Here is a 25,642-nt window from a genome sequence, read left to right as displayed (position 1 = left end):
GTACTGTGTGTGCTAGCAAGTCGATCCAGGGACTAGCACGGTAAGCTCAGAGACTTCGACTCTCACCGAGTTGGGTCGCTACAGTTTTTATATTTTCATATTACAAAAACCTTTATCTACCATCCATATTGCACTTGTATCACCATCTCTTTGCCAAACTAGTGCACCTATACAATTTACCATTGTATTGGGTGTGTTTGGGGCACACGAGAATCTTTGTTATTTGGTTGTAGGGTTGTTTGAGAGAGACCATCTTCATCCTACCCCTCCCACGGATTGATAAACCTTAGGTCATCCACTTGAGGGAAATTTGCTACTGTCCTACGAACCTCTGCACTTGGAGGCCCAACAATGTCTACAAGAAGAAGGTTGTGTAGTAGACATCATTGGGTGTGAGAGAGATGGTTTGTGCGAAACAGAGGCAATGTGTCGATGATATCTCAAACAAAAAAATGTAACATATGCAATGTGTGTGAAACGGAGTCATGGACGTGAGATATCGATAGAATCGAAAACAGGGATGAAGTGTGTGGCTGCACAATCGATAAAGAGTGCCATCGAATTTGTATTTGCCCACGTCAAAGATACAAGGCGGCTGGCCTACTGGAATTTGAGAGGGCAGAGGTGTAGTTTTTCTCTGTGGCATGGATACCTACCTACAATGTTCGACTATCGGTGTGTGTGTGGGGGGGGGCAGAGACCGATCGACTAGTATATGTATGGGGAAGGAGAGGGAACTAGCTATGTATTGAGGGAGATCGATTGGCATCCATGGATATGTGTAGCAGAGGAATAAGGTCGGGAGAGCGACAAAGGTAGAGCGTCGGAGGGTTGGTGGTGGAGTGGCATCTCACAAATGGTGGCAGAGGCCCGCTAGACAAACGGAGGGTACGTGTGCAATATCAATAAGAGAGGGCGGGGGATGTCTGTCTGCCTATGCACGTGTGTGTGAGAGACGGGTCAGGAAGTATGCAAGGATGATGAGGGGAGACGATATGGTTGTGGTAAGAATACGTAACTACATAGGAAGATCAACCATCGTGTGTCCGAGAAAGGGAGAGACATAACTAGTGAGGTAAGTCTATCGGTGCGTGGGGAAAACGAATTATAGTCGACCTAGCTATATGTAGGGAGATCGGTATGTATACATGCATGCATGTGTAAGAAGGAAATAAGGTCCGGAGGGACAGACAGTGGGAAAGGGTGCAGCTAGGAGGTGGTGTGAGAGGCCTACCATGTCAAGGGGGGAGAAGTGTGCGAGTATGAGATCGATAAAAAGAGGGGCGGGAGTGTGCACCTATGTGGAACCGTATTGGACATAGGGGGACATGGACGGTGAGAAGAGAAGAGGGGAAGTATGTGTTTGTGGTAGGCACACTTGGCTAGAGAGGTATATCGACTAGTGTGTGCCGGAAAGAAGGAGCCGGGGGGCCTACACACACCGTGGGTGAACGACCTAAGGAGAAATAATGAACATGCGCGATGGAGGGGACGCTGAGGGAGGGTGAGAGGGGGCGGGCGTGTGCATGCACGATAGAAAATTAGCGCTGGCTAGCTACAAAGAGAAGAGGATCGTGGAGGTGTAAAAGACGAACAAAGATCATAATTCATTAGAAAAAAGTGGATACGGATACTTTAAGAAGATATCATAATGTAGAACATTGATTATAATTTGGGCTAATGTGTGGCTTTTGCAGCTCAAGGCTAAATACTTGTCATAATGTAGGGGGCAGGGCACTATACTTTGTGTGATAAACACGACGTACGTATGAAACATGGTTTAGATTATGAATATATAGTTAGTACATCAAATGTACTATTATTTGGAATCAACATCAAGTGTATTCAAAAAATTGAATTCGAGTTCATATAGTACACATAGTTCATATCTATCTCTCTAGTAATCATGTGGTGTGTTGTTAAGGTAATACATGAATGATGGTTGAAGTTGGCAACAATCATGATTGTAGATTCTTATTGAAATAGAGAAATGAATTCAAATCTAGTTCGAATTGCAACGGTAGTATAGACATTTGGAATGCACTAAAATGTTGGTATGAGTAGGTTACATGCATTATACAGCCAACGAAAAAAATTTAATTGGACATAACATGTTGGTATGAGTAGCTTTGAATAGCATTTGTATAGTAAAACGGGACAAGACTCTCTCTTTGTGTCGTGTGAATAGCTTTATTTTTTTGTTTTTTTTCGTTGAGGGAAGTGCGAATTGATTTGGTAGGTACAAGTACAATATTACATGTTAGGCTTGTCCCTAAAGTTCAACCCGCGCCTTGTTATATCCCAAAAATTCAGATATCATTCTCCCAAAACTGGCGCCGTCACAACCCCCGCCTTGCTGTCCCAAAATTACAAAACGCGCGAAAACTCCCTCCAGCTGCCAAATCCCGACACGCAAAAGCCCCCTTCTAACCCTGGGCCGAAAGGGCCGCTAGTTCAAATCAGTGGGGGTACTTTTGTAACACACCCTACATTTTGGACAAGCGCGCCCCTAAGTCATGGTTCCCAGCTACCTCTTGATCATGCGTTGGTTTTCCCTTGAAGAGGAAAGGGTGATGTGCAAAGTAGCGTAAGTATTTCCCTCAGTTTTGAGAACCAAGGTATCAATCCAGTAGGAGACAACGCACAAGTCACCTAGTACCTACACAAACAATAAAGAACCTTGCAACTCGCAAAAGGGGTTGTCAATCCCTTCACGGTCACTCACAAAAGTGAGATCTAATAAAGATAGTAAAGTATACGTTTTTGGTATTTTTGTTGTATAGATTGGAAAGTAAAGATTGCAAAATAGTAAACGAGATGCAATGTAAATAAAAGAGATGCAATATAATGAGAAAGAGACCCGAGGGCCATAGGTTTCACTAGTGGCTTCTCTCAAGATAGCATGTATTACGGTGGGTGAACTTACTGCCGAGCAATTGATAGAAAAGCACATAGTTATGAAGATATCTAAGGCAATGATCATGAATATAGGCATCACATACGTGTCAAGTAGATCGAAATGATTCTATATCTACTACTATTACTCCACAGATCGACCGCTATCCAGCATGCATCTAGAGTATTAAGTTCATAAGAACAGAGTAACACATTAAGCAAGATGACATGACATAGAGAGATAAACTCAAGCAATATGATATAAACCCCATCTTTTTAGCCTCGATGGAAAAAATACAATACGTGACTTGCTGCCCCTACTGTCACTGGGAAAGGACATCGCAAGATTGAACCCAAAGCTAAGCACTTCTACCATTGCAAGAAAGTTCAATCTAGTAGGCCAAACTAAACCGATAATTCAAAGAGACTTGCGAAGATATCAAATCATGCATATAAGAATTTGGAGAAGAACCAAATAATATTCATAGATAATCTTGTTCATAAATCCACAATTCATCGGATCTCGGCAAACACACCACAAAAGAGTATTACATCGAATAGATCTCCAAGAACATCAAGGAGAACTTTGTATTGAGAATCAAAGAGAGAGAAGAAGCCATCTAGCTAATAACTATGGACCCGAAGGTCTGTGGTAAACTACTCACGCTTCATTGGAGAGGCAATGGTGTTGATGTAGAAGCCCTACGTGATCAATTCCCCCTCCGACAGATCGCCGGAAAAGGCCCCAAGATGGGATCTCATGGGTACAGAAGGTTGAGGTGGTGGAAAAATGGTTCCGTGGCTCTCTGCGATGTTTCTAGGGTATAAGAGTATAAATAGGCGAAAGAAGTATGTCAGTGGAGCTACGAGGGGCTCACAAGGGTGGGGGCGCGGCTACCCCTGGCGCGCCCTCCTGCCTCATGGCCGCCTCGTGGAGTTCCAGACTTCGACTCCAAGTCTTCTGGATTGCTTTCGGTCCAAGAAAGATCATCGCGAAGGTTTCATTCCGTTTGGACTCCGTTTGGTATTCCTTTTTTGCGGAACACTAGAGTAGGCAAAAAAACAGAAACTGGCAATGGGCCTCCGGTTAATAGGTTAGTCCCAAGAATAATATAAATGAGCATATTAAAGCCCATTAAACATCCAAAACAGATAATATAATAGCATGGAACAATAAAAAACTGCAGATACATTGGAGACGTATCAAGCATCCCAAAGCTTAATTCCTGCTCGTCCTTGAGTTGATAAATGATAAAAACAGAATTTTTGATGTGGTATGCTACCTATCATAATTATCAATGTAATTTTCTTTATTGTGGCATGAATGTCCAGATCCGAAATATTCAAAACAAAAGTTTAATATTGACATAAAAATAATAATACTTCAAGCATACTAATAAAGCAATCATGTCTTCTCAAAATAACATGGCCAAAGAAATCTATCCCTACAAAATCATATAGTCTGGCTATGCTCTATCTTCATCAGACAAAATATTTAAATCATGCACAACCATGATGACAAGCCAAGCAATTGTTTCATACTTTTGATGTTCTCAAACTTTTTCAATCTTCACGCAATACATGAGCGTGAGCCATGGACATAGCATTATAGGTGGAATAGAATGGTGGCTGTGGAGAAGACAAAAAGGAGAAGATAGTCTCACATCAACTAGGTGTATCGATGGCTATGGAGATGCCCATCAATAGATATCAATGTGAGTGAGTAGGGATTGCCACGCAACGGATGCACTAGAGCTATAAGTTTATGAAAGCTCAAAAAGAAACTAAGTGGGTGTGCATCCAACTCTCTTGCTCACGAAGACCTAGGGCATTTTTAGGAAGCCCATCATTGGAATATACAAGCCAAGTTCTATATATAATGAAAGATTCCCACTAGTATATGAAAGTGACAACATAGGAGACTATCTATCATGAAGATGATGGTGCTGCTTTGAAGCACAAGTGTGGAAAAAGGATAGTAGCATCACCCCTTCTCTCTTTTTCTCTCATCTTTTTATTTGGGCCTTTCTCTTTTTTATGGCCTCTTTTTTTCTCTTTTTTTATTTTTTGTCTCGAGTCTCATCCTGACTTGTGGGGGAATCATAGTCTCCATCATCCTTTCCTCACATGGGACAATGCTCTAGTAATGATGACCATCATACTTTTATTTACTTACAACTCAAGAATTACAACTCGATACTTAGAACAAAATATGAGTCTATGTGAATGCCTCCGGCGGTGTACCAGGGTGTGCAATGAATCAAGAGTGACATGTATGAAAAATTATGAACGATGGCTATGCCACAAATACGATGTCAACTACATGATCATGCAAAGCAATATGACAATGATGAAGCGTGTCATAATAAACGGAATGGTGGAAAGTTGCATGGCAATATATCACAGAATGTCTATGGAAATGCCAAAATAGGTAGGTATGGTGGCTATTTTGTGGAAGGTAAATGGTGGTTTTATGGTACCGGCGAAAGTTGCGTGGTACTAGAGAGGCTAGCAATGGTGGAAGGGTGAGAGTGTGTATAATCCATGGACTCAACATTAGTCATAAAGAACTCACATACTTATTGAAAAAATCTATTAGTTATCAAAACGAAGTACTACGTGCATGCTCCTAGGGGGATAGATTGGTAGGAAAAGACCATCGCTCATCCTCAACCGCCACTCATAAGGAAGACAATCAAAAAATAAATCATGCTTCGACTTCATCACATAACGGTTCACCATACGTGCATGCTACGGGAATAACAAAGTTTAACACAAGTATCTATCAAATTCACAACTACTCAACTAGCATGACTCTAATATCACCATATTCATATCTCAAAACAATCATAAGGAATCAAACTTCTCATAGTATACAATGCACTTTATACGAAAGTTTTTATTATACCCATCTTGGATGCCCATCATATTAGGACTAATTTTATAGCCAAAGAAAATTACCATGCTGTTCTAAAAGACTCTCAAAATAATATAAGTGAATCATGAGAGATCAATAATTTATATAAAATAAAACCACTACCGTGCTCTAAAAAGATATAAGTGAAGCACTAGAGCAAAATTATCTAGCTCAAAAGATATAAGTGAATCACATAGAGTATTCTAATAAATTCCGTTTCATGCGTGTCTCTCCCAAAAGGTGTGTACAGAAAGGATGATTGTGGTAAACTAAAAAGCAAAGACTCAAACATACAAGACGCTCCAAGCCAAACACATATCATGTGGTGAATAAAAATATAGCCTCAAGTAAAGTTACCAATAGACGAAGACGAAAGAGGGGATGCCTTCCGGGGCATCCCCAAGCTTAGGATTTTGGTTGTCCTTGAATTTTACCTTGGGGTGCCTTGGGAATCCCCAAGCTTAGGCTCTTGCCACTCCTTAATCCAAAATCCATCAAATCTTTACCCAAAAACTTGAAAAGTTTACAACACAAAACTTCAACAGAAAATCTCATTAGCTCCGTTAGTATAAGAAAATAAACCACCACTTTAAGGTACTGTAATGAACTCATTATTTATTTATATTGGTGTTAAACCTACTTTATTCCAACTTCTCTATGGTTCATACCCCCCGATACTCTCATAGATTCATCAAAATAAGCAAACAACACACGAAAAACAGAAATCTGTCAAAAACAGAACATTCTGTAGCAATCTGGAGATTTCGAATACTTCTGCAACTCCAAAAATTCTGAAAAATTAGGAAGACCAGGATAAAAACTATATTGATCTACTGCAGCTGGAATCAGTATTTTATTGCCCTTTGGTGAAAAATGATAATTATTTTCGTGAGCGCATACTTTCTGTTTTTATCAGCAAGATCAAACAACAATCACCCAAGAAGATCCTAAAGGCTTTACTTGGCACAAACGCTAATTAAAACATAAAAAACACAATCATAACAGAAGCTAGATGAATTATTTATTACTAAACAGGAACAAAAAGCAAAAAAATTTGGATTGCCTCCCAACAAGCGCTATCGTTTAACGCCCCTAGCTAGTCATAAAAACAAGAATAGATCTAGGCATTGACATCTTTGGTATGCAATCCATAAGTGGATCTCATAATAGATTCATAAGGCAATTTAATTTTCTTCCTAGTAAAGTGTACTGTGCCTTTCCTTAACGGAAATTGGAATCTAATATTTCGTTCTTTCATGTCAATAATTGCACCAATCGTTCTAAGGAAAGGTCTACCAAGAATAATAGGACATGTAGGATTGCAATCTATATCAAGAACAATGAAATCTACGGGCACACAATTCCTATTTGCAACAATAAGAACATCATTAATCCTTCACATAGGTTTCTTAATAGTGGAATCCGCATGATGCAAATTTAAAGAACAATCATCAAATTCACGGAAACCTAGCACATCACACAAATTTTTTGGAATCGTGGAAACACTAGCACCCAAATCACATAGAGCATAGCATTCATAATCTTTAATCTTAATTTAATAGTAGGTTCCCACTCATCATAAAGTTTCTAGGGATAGAAACTTCTAGTTCAAGCTTTTCTTCATAGGATTGCATTAAAGCATCAACGATATGTTTAGTAAAAGATTTATTTTGATTATAAGCATGAGGAGAATTTAACACAGATTGCAACAAGGAAATACAATATATCAAAGAGCAATTATCATATTAAACTCCTTGAAATCCAAAATAGTGAGTTCATTGCTATGTAAAGTTTTGACCTCTTCAATCCCACTTTTATTAATTTTTGCATCAAGATCTAAAAACTCCGAATCATTGGGACGCCTTTTAACTAAAGTTGACTCATCTCCAGTCCCATCTTTGTCAAGATTCATATTGGAAAACAAATATTGAATAGGAGTCACATCAATCACTTTTAGATCTTCATCATTATTATCATGAAAATAGAAGAACATGCTTTCGCAAAGTAATATTTTTAGCAGGCATCCTAGCGGTTCTTTCTTTGCACTCATCAATGGAAATTCTCATGGCTTTGAGAGACTCATTGATGTCATACTTAGGTGGAATAGATCTAAGTTTCAAAGAATCAACATCAAGAGAAATTCTATCCACGTTCCTAGCCAACTCGTCAATCTTAAGCAATTTTTCTTCAACCAAAGCATTGAAATTCTTTCGCGAACTCATAAATTCTTTAACACTAATCTCAAAATCAGAGAGCATCTTATTAAAATTTCCATAAGAGTTGTTGTAGGAATTACCATAATTATTAGAGGAATTCTTAGGAACCGACTTAGAATTAAAGTTTCCTCTATACGCGTTGTTACCAAAATTGTTCTTACCAACAAAATTCACATCCATAGATTCATTATTATTCTCAATCAAAATAGACAAAGGCTTATCATTAGGATCGGAAGAAACACTTTTATTAATAAACAATTTCATAAGTTCATCCATCTTTCCACTCAAAACATTAATCTCTTCAATCGCATGAACTTTTTTACTAGTGGATCTTTCGGTGTGCCATTGAGAATAATTAACCATAATATTGTCTAGGAGCTTAGTAACTTCTCCTAAAGTGATTTCCATAAAAGTGCCTCCCGCGGCCGAATCTAAAAGATTTCTAGAAGCAAAATTCAATCTGGCATAAATTTTTTGTATAATCATCCACAAATTCAAACCATGTGTAGGGAAATTACGGATCATTAATTTCATCCTCTCCCAAGCTTGTGCAACATGATCATGATCAAGTTTCTTAAAATTCATAATATCATTCCTAAGGGAGATGATCTTAGCGGGAGGAAAATACTTAGAGATAAAAGCATCTTTGCACTTATTGCATGAATCAATATTGTTTTTAGGCAAAGAAGAGAACCAAGTTTTAGCACGATCTCTAAGAGAAAACGGAAATAGCTTCAATTTAACAATATCATTATCCACATCTTTCTTGTTTTGCATATCACACAAATCAACAAAGTTGTTTAGATGGGTAGCGGCATCTTCACTAGGAAGGCCAGAAAATTGATCTTTCATAACAAGATTCAACAAAGCGGTATTAATTTCACAAGATTCAGCATCGGTAGTAGGAGCAATCGGAGTGCTAATAAAATCATTATTTTTGGTATTGGAAAAGTCACACAATTTAGTACAATCTTGAGCCATCGTGACAGAAAATCAATCCAACACACCAGCACACAAGAAGCAAGCGAAAAGAGACGAATGGAAAAGGGGCGAAGAAAAGGTATAGGTTTTTGAAAATCGTTTTAGAAGTGGGGGAGAGGAAAATGAGAGGCAAATGGCAAATAATGTAATGCGAGGGAGAAGAGTTTATGATGGGTACTTGGTATGTCTTGACTTGGCGTAGATCTCCCTGGCAGTGGTGCCAGAATTCCTTATTTCTACCTCTTGAGCATGCGTTGGTTTTCCCTTGAAGAGAAAAGGGTGATGCAGCAAACTAGCGTAAGTATTTCCCTCAGTTTTTGAGAACCAAGGTATCAATCTAGTAGGAGACTACACGCAAGTCACCTAGTACCTACACAAACAAACAAGAACCTCGCAACCAACACGATAAAGGGGTTGTCAATCCCTTCACGGTCACTTACAAAAGTGAGATCTAATAGAGATAATAAGATAAAAAAATTTGGTATTTTTTTGGTATAGATTGGAAAATAAAGATTGCAAAATAAATAGTAAACTAGAATTGTAGATTGGAAACTTATATGATGTAAAGTAGACCCAGGGGCCATCGGTTTCACTAGTGGTTTCTCTCAAGATAGCATGTATTACGGTGGGTGAACAAATTACTGCCGAGCAATTGATAGAAAAGCGCATAGTTATGAAGATATCTAAGGCAATGATCATGAATATAGGCATCACGTCCTTGTCAAGTAGATCGAAACGATTTTGCATCTACTACTATTACTCCGCACATCGATCGCTATGCAGCATGCATCTAGAGTATTAAGTTCATAAGAACAGAGTAACACATTATGCAAGATGACATGATGTAGAGAGATAAACTCAAGAAATATGATATAAACCCCATCTTTTTATCGTCGATGGCAACAATACAATACGTGCCTTGCTGCCCCTACTGTCACTGGGAAAGGACACCACAAGATTGAACCCAAAGCTAAGCACTTCTCCCATTGCAAGAAAGATCAATCTAGTAGGCCAAACTAAACCGATAATTCGAAGAGACTTGCAAAGATATCAAATCATGCATATAAGAATTTAGAGAAGAACCAAATAATATTCATAGATACTCTTTTTTCATAAATCCACAATTCGTCGGATCTCGGCAAACACATCGCAAAAGAGTATTACATCGAATAGATCTCCAAGAACATCAAGGAGAACTTTGTATTGAGAATCAAGGAGAGATTAGAAGCCATCTAGCTAATAACTATGGACCCGAAGGTCTATGGTAAACAATGCACGCTTCATCGGAGAGGCAATGGTGTTGATGTAGAAGCCCTCCGTGATCGATTCCCGCTCCGGCAGATCGCTGGAAAAGGCCCCAAGATGGGATCTCATGGGTACAGAAGGTTGCGGCAGTGGAAAAGTGGTTTCGTGGCTATCTGCAATGTTTCTAGGGTATAGTAGTATATATAGGCGAAAGAAGTACGTCGGTGGAGCTACGAGGGGCCCACGAGGGTGGGGGGCGTGCCTACCCCTTCGGTCCAAGAAAGATTATTGCGAGGGTTTCATTCCGTTTGGACTCCGTTTGGTATTCCTTTTCTGCGAAACTCTAAAATAGGCAAAAACACAGAAACTGGCACTAGGCCTCCAGTTAATAGGTTAGTCCCAAAAATAAGATAAAAGGGCATAGTAATGCCCATTAAGCATCCAAAACAGATAATGTAATAGCATGGAACAATCAAAAATTATAGATACGTTGGAGACGTATGATTCCGCCTCCCATCGCCTCCTTTTCGCCATTCGAAATCCCAGGCCGCCATAACCTCTCCGCTCCAGCCGCGAAACCCCACCCTCCTCCGTCTGCCACCTCACTGCTGCCCAGCCGAACCCTCTTCCCCGACGATGTCGTCCACCGCAATAGCTCGACGTCCCTCATCCACCTCCTCGGATGAGGATCCGTCGTCCATCTCATCGTCCCGTCTGTTCAGCTGCCCCACCCTCCACCTCCAAGGAGCTGCTCCGACGATCTCCTCATCTATCGCGGCTGCTCCATGCCCACAACGCCGCCTTAACCTGCTCCACCAGAACCGCAGCATCCTCACCGACTCCTCGGACGAAGCCAAGGCCTACTCGGCGCCACAAAAGAGGTTGTACACTCATCGCATCGCACCTTCTCCTTAACTTGACCTCCCGGCGCCGACGGTGCTTCATCCCGCACCCCCATGGAGCGACTACCTCAAAGCCGGCGCCGGGGGTGACATCTCCACAGCGGCTCTCCCCCAGTGCGAGGCCCCTTCAGTGGCGGCCATACCCGCCGGATCTGCTGCTGCTGCTCCGGCTCTCGCTCGCGCTGCTGCTGCTCTCCCCTTCGCTCGTGCTGCTGCTCTGCTCCGATTTAGCTACACTTCAGTCGACTGAATCGACTTTTGTGCCAGTCGATTTTCAGGGGGTGGGGGGGAGGGCTCGCTGGAGTTAAGGAAGAACCACCTGCAGCGGGAAGGGGGGCTCACCGGAGAGGTACCCCACTATCTATCTTAGGGTTCAGGGTTGGGGCGGTGGTCGCCGGGGGTGGGGGGACGCGGTGGCGGGGGGATCGCCGGGGAAAAAGCTTGGCACGGGGGGGGGCTAGAGGGCTGGCCGGGGCGGCGGAGGACCAGCGGTGGGGAGTTGTTTCAGGGCGGCGGGGCGGCGGCGGACCGATGGTGGGGAGTTGTTTCGGGGCAGCGAGGTGGCGCAGGGGCCGGCGGTTCGGCCAGTGGTGGTTGGCGGCTCAGGAGGGTGTAGGTTGAAGATGAACTGCTGGCCCTCCCTAAAATACATGTCAACTGCCTCTCTCCTACCATTGCGTTCAGTTTCGGCAGTAACATTCAGATTCCACAGTAAATTTTAGTTTCGACAGTTAAATTCGGAGTCAACAGTTTTTACCTCATCTGTTGTAGTCAGCTGGTTTTTGGTGATGTAAATTTTACAACTATTTTACATCATCTATTGGAGATGCTATTAGAATTCCACTTGAGATTAATGATGTCTGTCTTGTGCTGCTCCAGTCTTGACGTTTTATGGCTCACTGGAGCTGCTCCAACGACAGAATGATCCATCATAATAGAGCAGTGCCCTGGACGCTGTCTACAGATTCCTCAGATCTTCCTCCACACCTCTGACAGCCACCTCTACCTCAACTTCTTCAGCGACCAACCCAGTAATGCTGAGGTCGACATGGCTACGGCAAAGAGGTTGTACACTTGTTGCATCACTTATTACTCTACATTCATGTCGATCCATTAGGGCTATTTTGGTTCAACAGAAAAACATAGCAATAGGAAATTTTCCTATGGCACTCTACTATTCAATTATTCATGCATTTTGTTGAAAGGAATGGAGCAAAACATTCACCTGGACCTACTTTTCAAAATCCTATGCATGAAAACAAGACCAAGTGCATTGGTGGCAGAATAACATTCTGACTGTACACGCTTTGATATGGTTTCACTTTATTTTGCCCATGTTTCTTTGCATTCCTCTGCTCTTCCTATTCCTGTGAACCAAACACCCAAGTTGACAAAAATCATGTGTTTACAAATGCTCTGTTTACCATGTGCATTCCGATCCTATTCCGGTGTTTTTACTATCCCTGCGTTTTTAGAAACATGCAAGCCAAATGAGCCCTTACAGAATTACTTCAGTTACACGTATGTATCGAAGGAAACTTTGTGTGGTTTGTCCTGCTCCTGCCGTGACGTCGTCCACCTGACCTGAGCTGCTCCAATGATAGAAGCATCCACCAAACCAGACATCACGACTCCTGACCGTCTTTCGCCACCTCAAATCTCCTTCCCTTCCGCCGGCACCCACCACAATGGCATCACCATCATCGACTCAGCAGATGGACCCGAGGAGTACACGGGTCCACAAGAGAGGTCACACTCTTTTGTTTCTGCTTATGTTATGCATTGCTTAAAATTACCTGCTACTTTATCGTCTTGTTCACCTCTTAGACTCCAAGTCAGGTCCAAATTAATGTTCAAACTTAAGTTCTAAATTAGTTGTGGGGCACATATCGAGGCAGCAATGAATAGTATCTCTGTCTAATATCTGGTTCACCTAGGGTATGCCTATGTTGTTCATCTTGGGTGGGAAACAAATAGTAAAGCAATCATCATCTGTCTTTTTATTAAATTAAAGCAATCATCAGCCTGCTATCATTATTTTTGGATCCATCCACTGGTTGTTACCATCACTCTAGATTTCTGCATGCTCTCCTTAAATAATCTCACCATATTTTTTCGTATGCATGTCAGATATTGTACACAGTCATGCCGAACATGTAGAGAAAAAGAGAAAAGTTTTGCGCAGAAATACAATGTCATGCAAACATCGCTCCATGGTGGGTTCAATGGCAAACCCTCCCCCCTCTCCAGATTGTAATCCAGAGAAAGATATCTATTCTGAGGTGGATTCAGATGCAGCTGACCACTCCTATTTACCCCCCCCCCAAGGTGTTTTCTCTACCTTGGCATCATGATGTTAGCCATATCATGCATATGTTGCCTTGCAGTGCCTACTTTTGACATCATATATGTCATCTGCTTAGTTTAGACATGTTCTGTAATGCCACCTATTTAGTTTCTATATCATATATGGGAATTATGCAGTCTCATGTCTTTTAGCCAGCCATAGTATATGTGAAATGTGAAATGCCATCTTGTTTAACCAGGCATCATATATTTGAATGATATCTTGCCCATCCTTTTCTTCATTACATTTCCATTTGTCGACAATGTTTGTACATTAAACTACACTTCTCGTGAATCAGCCATTTGGGTGGGAGATGGAAAAATCTGGAGTGAAAACAAGGCCTTCAGAGCAGACAGTGCTACCTGTCCAAGCAGATCTCTGGTTGGGTCCCGATAGCTCCTCAGAGATGGATTCAGAGATAGATGACCAGTCCTATTCCCCCACCGAGGTGTATGCTCTAACTTGGGATTTAACTTGGCACGGTTATACTGCTAATATCATGCATATGGTGTCTTGCATTGCATAGTTTACACATCACTAGCACAAACGCCCGTGCGTTGCAACGGGAGACATTGTTACCCATCCTATGCATGCACTTATTTCCATTTGTCTCGCCCTATTCTCCTCCTCACCGTCGGATATAGCTCCTCTAATACCTTGGCGGCGAGCTTCTTCACATTCATCAGTGCAGTATTTTCGTTTAAACACCACTTACCGAATCTCAATATACACAACGTGCAACCTCTTCTAATTATGCGGCAAGCTATTTAATTGAGCTTTTTTGTTCTTGACGCTCTTTTTGTTGACACGTTGCCACTGGCAGTATGAGCACCCCCCCATACCAACATGGCCACTTCCCTAGCTCTTTGTCGCATTCTCTCTACTCTTCATCCCCGTCTCTCTCCTCCCTCTCTCGAGAATGTATCTTGTGCACCGAGTAAATTTGTGCACCCAATGCACCGGTGGATTCTGGACCTTCAGATGGAAAAGTAACGGGCTAGATTTTTGGTCAAAAGTTGGACTATGCCTTTTTCCATAGGCAACCCTGCACTTTGTACAAATTAACCCGCACTTACACACCCCCATCAGAAATCTTCATGTTTATTTTTCGCCCAAACAAAAAATCATTCATATATTTTGAACCAAATGTTCGATGTCAGATCCATTTTGACTGCCATTTTTTTCTTTACAAGATCTTCGAAATAAGATCAATATTGAATATGTTTCCAAAAATATCTTTTTCCATTTATGAAACTTGACTCGAAACTTGATATATGATAAGCATGTTGCACATGAGACACTTGTGTGTGAGAGGCGGATGTTTCTCACCGGCAAATTACAAAACCTGTAAATGTTGTAGTCAAGTTTCGAGTTAAGTTTGAAAAGGCAAGGAATATTAATTTTCAAAAATATACCTAATATTAATCTTGATTCAAAGATCTCTCCAAAACAAAGAAGGCAGTCAAAATGGTTCCAAAATCAGACATTTCGTTTAAAATATATGACCCCTTTTTTGTTTGAAACAAAAAATTAAACACTGTTATTTTGAGGAGAGGGAGACATGAGGTGTGAGTTGATTTTTTATAAAATAAAATGATTGTTCTGCGATGTTTCAACAATCCATCTAGCAACTTGATCATATCCCTTTGTTTTTTATCCAATGGCTCATATAGCAACGGAGCATTCGGTGCATGAATTGAGCTGGTGCAACTGATATGTTCTCTCCCTCTCTCAGGAATGACATCGGTGACATCCAGAGTTGAGGAATATGTTCACCCTTAGATAATATTTTTTATAATATTTCACTCACTTCTAATTATTTCATATGATAATGTATTTATAAGATGTGTAGGCATGAACATTAAACTATGATTAAAAACAGAAAGTAATCGGTAGCAAGATCCCGCAGCCATTAACAACGGCAACAAAAAAAATAATTCCCACTGAGAGCTGCTCATCACCGATCTCCCAGCAGCACTGCTCTTCTTCGCCTTGCCCCATATGTTCCCTCCTACGTGCTCCCGTGCTCCAGCCAGCCCCACGTGGCCATGTCCCGAAGCACGGATGAGGCACGCGCGCGGGGTGACTGTCACACCTCCTATCTCTCGGCGCCGACGATGCTACTCACTACCTCCTGCGTGGCCATGATGTCGTGTCCAGCCGGAGGATGCCGGGGCCGGGTCGGTTGTGGGGAAGAAGAGGGTCGCCGCACCGACGCCGAGATTCACAGTCCAGTCGAGCGAAGTGTCGGTGGCGACGGTGTCCGTCGTGCACACCGTGAGCTCCAGGCGCTCCATTCCATCCATCCTTCTTTCCATTACCTGGGTCGCTCCTTTCTGACTTTGAAGTTTCTTCAAGTCCTTCATTCCATTATGTTCCCTTTGCTGGCCTCCTTTTCCTTTCTTAGCCTCTCATCACTCCTTAATACCCAGAAAAACCGAAGACGTATATAAATAGGATATATTGGATGCAAGGGGACGATGTGGGACTATTTATAACAAGTAAATTGAGCTCACTTAAACCTGCAACATCACCTAATACCAGCACTTATTTTGCCTCCTGTCTCGTCAGGATAGGTGGGCTGGGCCAACCGGCCACAGCACACGGGCGGGTGCCAGAAAACTCGCTATGGCTTGCGAAGCACGTTGAGGCTGGTTCTGAAACGGAGGAGGAAAATACACGTAGGAACGAATGTACGAAGTTTTGACGGACGAACCAGACGGATGAAATTAGAGGAGTAAGAAGCGGTAACCCTTTTATTATTAGGTAAAGATATACACAATATTCAACACCATGTTCTTACTTCAGACATCATATTGAATGCCCTCTGTTTAGCATATAAATCACATATGTGAATTAAATCATGTGATCCTGATTACTTAGATAACATGTATGTGAATTATGTCATGCGATCCTGTTTATCTATTCATCATATCTTTGAGTTATGTTATGCTATGCTATCCAGTTTAGATAGACATCATATATGTGAAATTATGTCATGCAATCCATTTTAGTTAAACAATATACATGTCAACTATTTCACGCCCTCTTTTTCCCACACTATCTATTGCATTTGTCTCTCATACAATGTCTATACATTCAACTATGTTTCTTGTTTATCAGTCATTTGAATTGGTGCGGGTGATGCCAATATCTAGCAGAGTAAAAACACGGTCTTCAAATAAAACAGTGCTACCTCTTGGTGGAGATAGCACCCCGGTTGTACATGCATGACAACCAGCCCTACCACACATAACCCAGACTCTCGCAGATTGTACCCCCACCGCGGTGGTCAGAGAATCAGCTTCACCCAATCAACCCCAACCCCAGCAGATAGTAACCCAGTTCCTGCTGACCCAGCACCATCTCCACCACAAAGCTCCCAAACAAGAGCAGTTAGTAAGGCAGCTCCAGTGCCCAAAGGGCTAGTACTACCACGGCGAACCCCAACTCCACCAGTTAGTACACCTATTCCTATGGAGGAAGCACAACCAGCTAGTTGTAGTTTAGCATCTATCACATTTCATGTTGTTAAATCCTATGTGCATATCTTCCCATCTTGGAAATATTATACTGAATATGAAGGAAAATGCCAGCTGCAGGTGTTTGTCCAGGAGTTATATGTAAGTAATGTTATTCATGGCAATTACTTTGCTTTGTCCCATAAATTCTACCTCCATGATGGTTATAATACAACAAATTTTCCCGTTTTTCTCTATAGAGAAGGACCGATTTGGAAACTCATGATGAGGTAACCTATGCTAATACATCTGCTATATTCAAGAATGCTTGGTGGCAGTATCGGAATTACCTGAAGAAATCATACTTCACTAGGAAAGAAACTCATCAAATTCCCTTACGTTCTCCTGAGACACATTTACTGGACGATGACTGGGAACACCTTGTTCTGTACAGGTGCCGAACCAAGAATGTGGTAAGGTCTATGAGCTCATTTTTTGAAGTATTGTATCTTGTGTCTTACTGTACTCTGTTCATGTAGAACAAGTGCTTAAACCTGAAGAACAATTGTTCTAATTTATGATTCCATTGCTATCGTGCATACTGCTTTGCTCTTGTATCACTGTATTTACTCATACAAACTTATTTTTAAATTGAAGGATCTAACCGAAACTCCGATGGCACAGCAGGTATGTTCACACATGTTTCTTTAACAGGTTTGCTCTTATCAATAGCTCTATTTATTTCAATTTCAATTGTGTATACAGTTGACTTCTCATATCATGCACATTACTCGCATCACAACAGAGCCAAATAGTGTTGGTGTACATGTAGATCCGTGGTACCCATCTGAAATCTTGTTGTGCCGTGTAGTTTCCCACTCTTTGTATTCATTCACTCCTGCTTTGTCTTGAACTGATATGATTTGAACCGTGTCTCTATTTTGATTTGGCAAGACAATGTAGTGACCATAGGACATAGATATATGTTTGTTTGATGCTTTTATTATGTACTAGTACTTGGCAATAGAAGACTTGGTAATTTAATCCTGTCCACCTTACTAATGAACTGGTTCACCGAAATGAGTTTCATATACTAGTACATGCTAAACCTGTTATGTGGCTGCTTGTTTCTTCTTTTAGAATGCTGACAGAATATTGGGGAAGAGTGCCTTATGAAGCAATGGTAAAGGAAGTAATGCAGATAAGGTTCAGGATAGTGAGATATCCTTGTTGGTGTGCAACAAAGCTGATAAAACAGCAAATGAAGACTATCTTGAAGATAGTGAGACAACCTCAAAGTCCCGTCTTGGTTTAGTGTTCGAGTTACTGGCCACTACCGCTTGCACAAGCTATTCAAACTCACTGTCTAAATGAGTTCGGTTTCTTGAGTCTCAACTATAAGCTAAAAGACATCGATCAGCTGTGCTGTGACAAGAAGCGGAAGGACTACGAAAATCCTTGGAGCAGTCAGATGCATACTTTCTTGTGCAACAGCAAGCGTTGGAGCATTTTAGTGCCAAACAGGACAAAGCTAATAAGCTTGCTGAGCTTATTGCCAGCATGGTGGATACCCAGGATAACATTTCTTGAGCTCTTCTAAAGTTGTTTCAGATATGCTCTTGTTTTGCTGTCGCGTTTATTTGCACTTGTGGCCAATTTTGACGGCCAGTGTATGTAATATGCTGCTTTGTTCCCTATATTTGCACTGGTGGCGAACTTTGGTGCCCAGCGGATGTCATATGTGTCGTGGTTTTGTCACGGCAGATGTCCTAGTGAAAGGACTTAGTCGTGGAGCCATCACGACGGGTTAGCTTAAAGGGGTTAAAGCGGACAAGTAACACAAGGAATTATACTGGTTCGGCCCCTTACGATGAAGGTAAAAGCCTACTCCAGTTGTGATGGAATTGCTAGGGTTTCGATGACCAGGGAGTGAATCCGCTTTTCCTGGATCTCAAGTTATTGCTTGTTGTCCCTAAACCGCCGTCGGGTCGTCCCTTTATATGCACAGGTTGATGCCCGACGGTTTACAGAATCCCGAGGCCGTCTCATAAATGTGCTCGGCTTGGTTTCTACCTTTCCTTGCCTTACAACAGAAGTTACATATCATATGGCGGTTTATGTCTATGGGCCCTAATCCGCCTTTGGACCATGGGCCTTCATGTTAGATCTCCTCTGTAAAGCGCCATACTTGTTGTCTTCATGGGCTTCAAACATGACTAAGGGCCAGTTCTTTTGCAGCTTATTTCAGCTTATTGTCAAAAAAGCTATAAGCTGAAAAGAACTCATTTTAGAGAAGCCATCTCAGCTTATTTCTACCTTGTCCTCCTTCACAATGAGAAAAAGCTGGGGTCCGGTGGCTTCCCGCAGCTTCCTGCAGCTTTTGACTTAAAAATGAAAGGGTATAGGGACGTGCCCCTCTAGTTTGATCTTATTACATCAATATTGCCACCCCTAGTCCCGCACAGAACTACCGGTCGCAAAAGACAACAGCGCTCGATCCCCTCTCCCTCCCCCCCGCTCGACTCCTCCTGCTCTGTTCTCCGCTCTGCCTAGGGTTCCTCCAGTCACCGTCGCCGCCGGTCCTCCAATCCTCTGGACCACGACGAGGCTAGCGAGGTGGCATGTGGATCGGGCTGCATCTTCCACCCCCCAACTCCCACGGGCGCGACCCCTCCCTCGGCCGCATCCCCTCCGTCCCCTTTGTCCAGGAGCAGCGCCTGGCCAGGTCTGCCCAGGGCCCCTCTCCGGCAAATGGCGCCCATCTCCAGCGGTCGGCGACCCCCTTTCCCCCTGCCCTCCTCCTGGCCGTGAGCCACCAAGGTGAGCAGCTCCTGTGATTTTTTTGCAAAAAAATCATGTATATTAGTTGTAAGCTACTGCTGAAGGATGATGATTTCATCTTGATTGTACTACTGCTAAAGTATGATGATTTCATGTTGATCTAAACGAGCTACTGCTACCATAAAAGCATTCTAGATATTGTTATTAATTCTTCCAATTCTTTTTTATTGACATGATGAAAAATAGATGAAAGCACAATGGGATAATGTGGGTCTTAGAACTTTCATTGATATTTGTGTGGAAGAAGTGAATGCCAATAACCGTGGCAAAGAAGGAACATTGTCACCACTTGGATATGAAAATGTGGTCAGGAAGTTTTTTGAGCGCACGAGGAGAGAATATACCAAAAAGCAATTCAAGAATAAGTGGGATGTGCTGAAAAAAGAGTATGTTGTTTGGAAGACATTAACCCAAAAGGCATCAGGCATTGGGTTTGATCCTGTTACCATGACCATTGCGGCTAGTGATGAATGGTGGGCAAATGAGATACAGGTATACATATCGTCATATCAATTCCATTTGTTTTTACTTTTCTTTTTCTACCAATTCTTGCACTAATTTGTGATATGCTTTTTTCCAGAGAAATGAACTTGCCGCCAAGTTTCGATTTGCTCCACTAGAGGATGAGGTCAAACTGAGTGCTATATTTGATGATATTAGTGTGACAAATGAGTACGCGAGGGCGGCACCACCCTCGTCTCAAGTTGATGCATCTCAAATCCACATTGATGATGATGATGTGGCTGGTTCAGGATGTGAAATAGATGCTACTTTTGTGACACCTAACAAAGCTAAAGGTCGAAAGAAGAGATCATGTCCTTATTCACCTAGTCCTGCGATCGTGCAAAAGATTGCAAAAGATAGTGATGATAGAATGCAATTTAAGCATATTGCTGACCTTTGGGAAAAGAGGGAGACTAGCCGCAATTCGGCGACATCTGAAATGAAGGAGGATCCTGTGAGAGATGAGATTAAGGAGATGAAGGACATGGTGGTGAATGATGGAGGTAAACCTGGAAGTGAAGTGTATTTTCATGCTCTAGAACTCTTTACGAAGAAGGAACATCGTGATGTCTTCAGTGCACTAAAGGAGGAAGATTCAACTGTGAGGCTTGAATGGATCAACAGGGCATGTGAAACATTTATGAAAAAAAATTAGAACTTATTGGCTTTGTTGGGAACTCATTTGTAGTGTTGTGAACTTATTTTCTTTGTTGTCAACTCATTTGTATTGATTTGAACTAATTTGTACTGTTGTGAATCTACTTGCTATAAATCTTTGTTGTGAACTTAATTGTATTGCTGTGAACCAATTTGTGCTGATGGAGCTGTGATTTTTTGTCTTGTGGACAAATGTTTATAATATTTCTATTTCTATATCACAGATGGACATCTCTGTTCAGGAGGATGAGGCGGAGGAACTTCATTTTTGCGTTGTTGCAATGGCATATTATCTTCTAAACAAAGAAAGGCTGCCATATGGACCTAGGAGAGCACCAATGATGACAGGATTGCAGTGGGTGGAAGAGAAGGAGAAGCAACCACAAATATTCTACTCTATGTTCAGGATGCGAAGGTCTGTGTTCTACTCACTACATGACATTTTAGTTGAAAAGTATGGTTTAAAGTCAACTTGCAACATGACAAGAAAGGAGGCATTAGCACAGTTCTTGTGGACTTTGGGGTCACGCCAGACCACCGACAATGTCGCCGATCGATTTGAACACAGTCAGTCTACCATCAACAAAAAATTTAAGGAGGTCTTGTTCTGTGTCTACCGTATGGCTGGAGATTACATTCAACCGAAAGATCGATCTTTCACCCAAGTTCATGACTCGCTTAAAAAACAAGATTTTGGCCTCACTTCAAGGATGCCATTGGGGCAATAGATGGAACACACATTGAATGTGTTGTGCCTACAAGTGAGCAACCCAAGTATCGCAACAGGAAAGGTTCGACAACTCAGAATGTCATGGCAATTTGCGATTTTGATATGAGATTTACATTTGTTGTTGCTGGATGGCCTGGATCTGTTCATGACACACATGTACTCAATGATGCACAAGCTGAATATTCCTATTTTCCACACCCTCCGGACGGTATGTACATGCATTCTTCTCCTCTAATGTTTTGCGTGAACTAATTAGTTTTGGTCATCTCTCTTATCAATGCAGGAAAATATTATCTTGTTGACTCTGGATATCCAAATAGAGTTGGATATCTAGCACCATACAAAGGACAACGCTACCATGTACCAGATTTCCAACAAGTACCGCCGCGAGGAAGATATGAGACCTTCAATCATATACATTCATCACTACGAAACGTCATCGAACGATTGTTCGGTGTTCTAAATATGAAATGGAGAATCCTCCTCGGCATCACACGGTTCAAACCTGCTACGCAAACAAAGATCATTACTGCATGCGCATGTCTTCATAACTTCATTCGTGAGAGCAAACTAAGTGATCAACATTTTGACATGGTTGAGAGCGGATCTTATGCTCATGAAGAGAGCCTTTCTCATCACCATGCACCCATTGATGATGGCACTATGGGTTCCATCCGTGATGCGATTGCTACAAGTGTTTTCCCTTGATAGGGTGTATGCTTTTGTTGGGATAACCATGTAATAATTTACAGATCTTTTTTATTCAATACTTATTCTCAAGAACTCATACTACATGAGACAGTGATGCATGTATGGCATTCGTATGCGACAAAATGATCTTCCTTATGTTTGATTATAACATGTTGTGGTGTTTTAGAGTCAAATTTATGTTCATATGGGCAACAATGATAAAAATATAGCGCAATATCGTTTGATCTGAACAACAGTATAGTCCAAGGGTATTACAGACTTTTCATTGATCATATCACACAGAAGCTGAAAAAACTGGCACTGAAAAGAACTGGCTAGCTTATTATCTGGAGCTTATTTCCACATCAGCTTATCTTGAGCTTATTTCCACAGCACATCTCAAAAGAACTGGCCCTAACTCATTGTGGGCATAACCCGGCCCCTCATGGCCAGTTTATACTTAGTAGTAATATCCCCAACATTAGGCCCCAGATTGATTTGAATTTGTTTATGTCAATCTTCAACACTTAGAAAAATTCCTCCTTCAGCACCTTCGCATAAATCTTGTAAACCGCCATGACATCATCTTCCAGGTTCGTAATAAACCACCATGACGTCACCTGTTATTAAAAATTGGATATATCTCACTTTCATTGATGACCCATCGACAGATGAGGTGACAACTCTGTCACATATCCAACTTTTGGGCTACTCGATTTTCGCGTCTGTCACTTATCCCTTCACCTTATAAATAAGACCCGGGGGGCTCCTTTTCATTTTCCCCGTCTTGCTTCCTCGCTTCTTCTTCCTTGCGCCGACCTGAGCCTCACGCGTAGCCGTCGTCGTCAAGCTCTGCCCTCGTCTTCATCTCCGGCTGCTGCATCAACCTAAACGTTCTAGAGAAACGCGGCGCACCTCCGCTGTTTCAACAGCTTCGGTGAGTTCCCCTTCTTTTCCTCTGTAGATCCGCTAGGGTTCTCACGAGTTCATAGAAGCTTCACGGTATTCTACCCTTGTTCTTAATTAAATCCTATATGACGGACTTCAAACTTGATGTACTTCCATAGCAATGACAGTCCTTATTTTTCCTATGAAACCATGCCTTTTGTGTATAAAAAACGATGTAGAACTTCGCGAATTGCTCAAGCACCAACTTTTAGGTCTAGATCTTTTCCTTTTCCTGACATGTGGTAGATCCAAAATTCCAATGTGAAACTGTGAAACTTGTTTTTCCTCACTTAGTCATCTTTTTTGCTTCAGATCTGTTTTCATGGTCTGCGTAGGCGGTTTATCATTTAGAAAATAATCTGCCATATACCATTAGTCCCCTTGTAAACCGCCAATAGCTTTACCATTTATAATAGCATCTACCTTTGGTTTAACAATGTGCATCCACCTCTGTCTTCTCCTTCTGATCTTGTGTCGCTTTATGCTTATCTGTCATAAACCTTAATCCAGCATTTGATCTTTTTCTAGCTTTTCATTTGAAATGGCCAAACAATTTTATGCTTGTAACTGGGTCCCTTCTTGGGTTACTGAAGAGCAACTAGATGGATGCGTCAGAACTGGCGCTTTACCAAAACGAAGCAAAATCCACTGGGAAGTTCCTGGTCCAGAAAATCCTCCTACCCCCAAGGATGGCGAGGTGGTGGTATTTGTTGATCATATGAGCTGTGGTTTTAAACCGCCTGGATCCAAATTTTTATGTGATGTGCTTGCCAGCTTCCAGATCCACCCTCAAGATATTGGACCTAACTCTATGTCCAATATTTGCCACTTTCAAGTGTTTTGTGAGGCCTATCTGCAAGCAGAGCCAACCGTTGAATTGTTCAGAGATTGTTTCTACTTGAACCGTCGTACTGAATTTGTAGATGGGCCCAACACTGAACTTGGCAGCGTTTCTACTTAGAAAAGGAAGGGCATCAGTTTTCCTCATGCCAAACTTCATAGTCATCCTAAAGACTGGAACCAGACTTGGTTCTACTATAAGGGTACTTCCCCTGATGATGAGAACCCTCTGCCAGGTTATCGTGCTCACCGGCTTACCAACACACACCCATTTCCGCAATGGCTGACTGCGAAGGAACGGGCCACATATGCGCCACAACTCCCCAAGCTCAGAGCTTTTATGGCTAATGGTTTGACAGGAGTTGACTTTGCTCATTGCTCGATATCTTGGAGTATTTTACCGTTAAGCTGTCACCCCGGTTTAATGTGTGAGTACACAGGGGACTCAAAAGATCCTCAACGACATATTGACATTCAGCTAACAGAGGCTGAAGTTACTAAGTCTATTAAGAAAATACTGAATGAATCGGAGGCTGTCTGTAGCAAGACCGGGTTAAGTCCCTTCTATACTTTGAATAAACCGCCAGCTGTAAGAATTGCCTCACTCCTGCTTGTACTTGATATTCTTAACTGTGTAATCTTTTATATCCTCTGTCAATCTTTTAACAAGGTGACGACTCATTTTGGAAGAAGAAACCTCAAGATAAACCGGCCAAGACACCTCGCCCCAAGACCAAGGTTACTAAAAGACCTGCCAAGAAGAAAAGTGTTGAACCCTCCGAACCGAACGTTGATGATGGCCCGGATAATCCGGACTCAGAGGTAGAACTTGACTTTCTTGGTTCGTTTTTCATACACCTCATTGACAATGATTATTATTAGGATGACACTGAAGGCAGCCAAGTCGATGATGTAGAGGTAGTTACTCTTTCCTCTGGTTCAGATACCCTACCAACCACAGAAAATCCGTCAAACAATCCAGAAAATAAGATTTTCTCACCCCCTAGCTCACTTGGATCCAAAGTTTCTTTTGAAGAAGCAGCAACACGAAGCTCGCCGCACAACCCGGCATAGCGGCCAAGTAGTCACCTCAGCCGGTTTACCGAACACTCCGTTTCGGAAACGTCAATCTGAGGTTTCGCACACTTCTGACACTTCTTATCCCAAGGCAGGTTATTTCCGACAACCTCTTAATCCGTCTGATTCAAATTATCAGGGAACACCTCATTCCTCATCTGGCGAATCAACGGCCACACAACTCCCTCCTCTTAAGACTGTTCCTGGGTAAACACTTTAAACTTAATCTTTTGACGCTTTATACTTGCGTTTTATACTAACCTTTATAGTTTTCCCTTTCAGAGACAAGGCCATACTCAGTAAAAAGCTCGGGTAAATAAACCGTCTGATAATAATGTGGTTACTGAACTGGAGAGAACTCCAGAACCGGAAGGAACTAATGCTGACGCCA

The 25,642-nt window shown here is 41.9% G+C and overlaps 2 protein-coding genes across 2 annotated transcripts; both read left to right on the top strand.

Moving 5' to 3' along the window:
* Positions 1-19,991: 19,991 nt before the first annotated feature.
* On the top strand, positions 19,992-20,964 carry LOC147980030 (uncharacterized). Its single transcript, XM_087516815.1, has 2 exons — positions 19,992-20,297; positions 20,386-20,964. Exons 1-2 carry the CDS (start codon positions 19,992-19,994, stop codon positions 20,962-20,964), a joined length of 885 nt encoding a protein of 294 aa, XP_087372941.1.
* Positions 20,965-21,190: 226 nt separating this feature from the next.
* Positions 21,191-22,404, top strand: LOC147980029 (uncharacterized). Its single transcript, XM_087516814.1, has 3 exons — positions 21,191-21,460; positions 21,733-21,904; positions 21,980-22,404. Exons 1-3 carry the CDS (start codon positions 21,191-21,193, stop codon positions 22,402-22,404), a joined length of 867 nt encoding a protein of 288 aa, XP_087372940.1.
* Positions 22,405-25,642: the final 3,238 nt, after the last annotated feature.

The sequence above is a fragment of the Triticum urartu genome, chromosome 3A, assembly GCF_056163025.1.
Source record: "Triticum urartu cultivar PI428250 chromosome 3A, HENAU_Tu73, whole genome shotgun sequence".
NCBI lineage: Eukaryota > Viridiplantae > Streptophyta > Magnoliopsida > Poales > Poaceae > Triticum > Triticum urartu.
Note: the sequence above shows the minus strand (reverse complement) of the source record. Positions and strands in the feature narration are given on the sequence as shown.

Excerpts from the sequence above, each read along its gene's own strand:
- LOC147980030 (XM_087516815.1), top strand. The coding sequence starts at position 19,992 with ATGAAAGCACAATGGGATAATGTGGGTCTTAGAACTTTCATTGATATT. Across the intron at positions 20,298-20,385 it reads GGTGGGCAAATGAGATACAG|AGAAATGAACTTGCCGCCAA; the intron begins GTATACATATCG and ends GCTTTTTTCCAG.
- LOC147980029 (XM_087516814.1), top strand. The coding sequence starts at position 21,191 with ATGGACATCTCTGTTCAGGAGGATGAGGCGGAGGAACTTCATTTTTGC. Across the intron at positions 21,461-21,732 it reads GCAACATGACAAGAAAGGAG|CAACCCAAGTATCGCAACAG; the intron begins GCATTAGCACAG and ends CCTACAAGTGAG. Across the intron at positions 21,905-21,979 it reads TTTTCCACACCCTCCGGACG|GAAAATATTATCTTGTTGAC; the intron begins GTATGTACATGC and ends TTATCAATGCAG.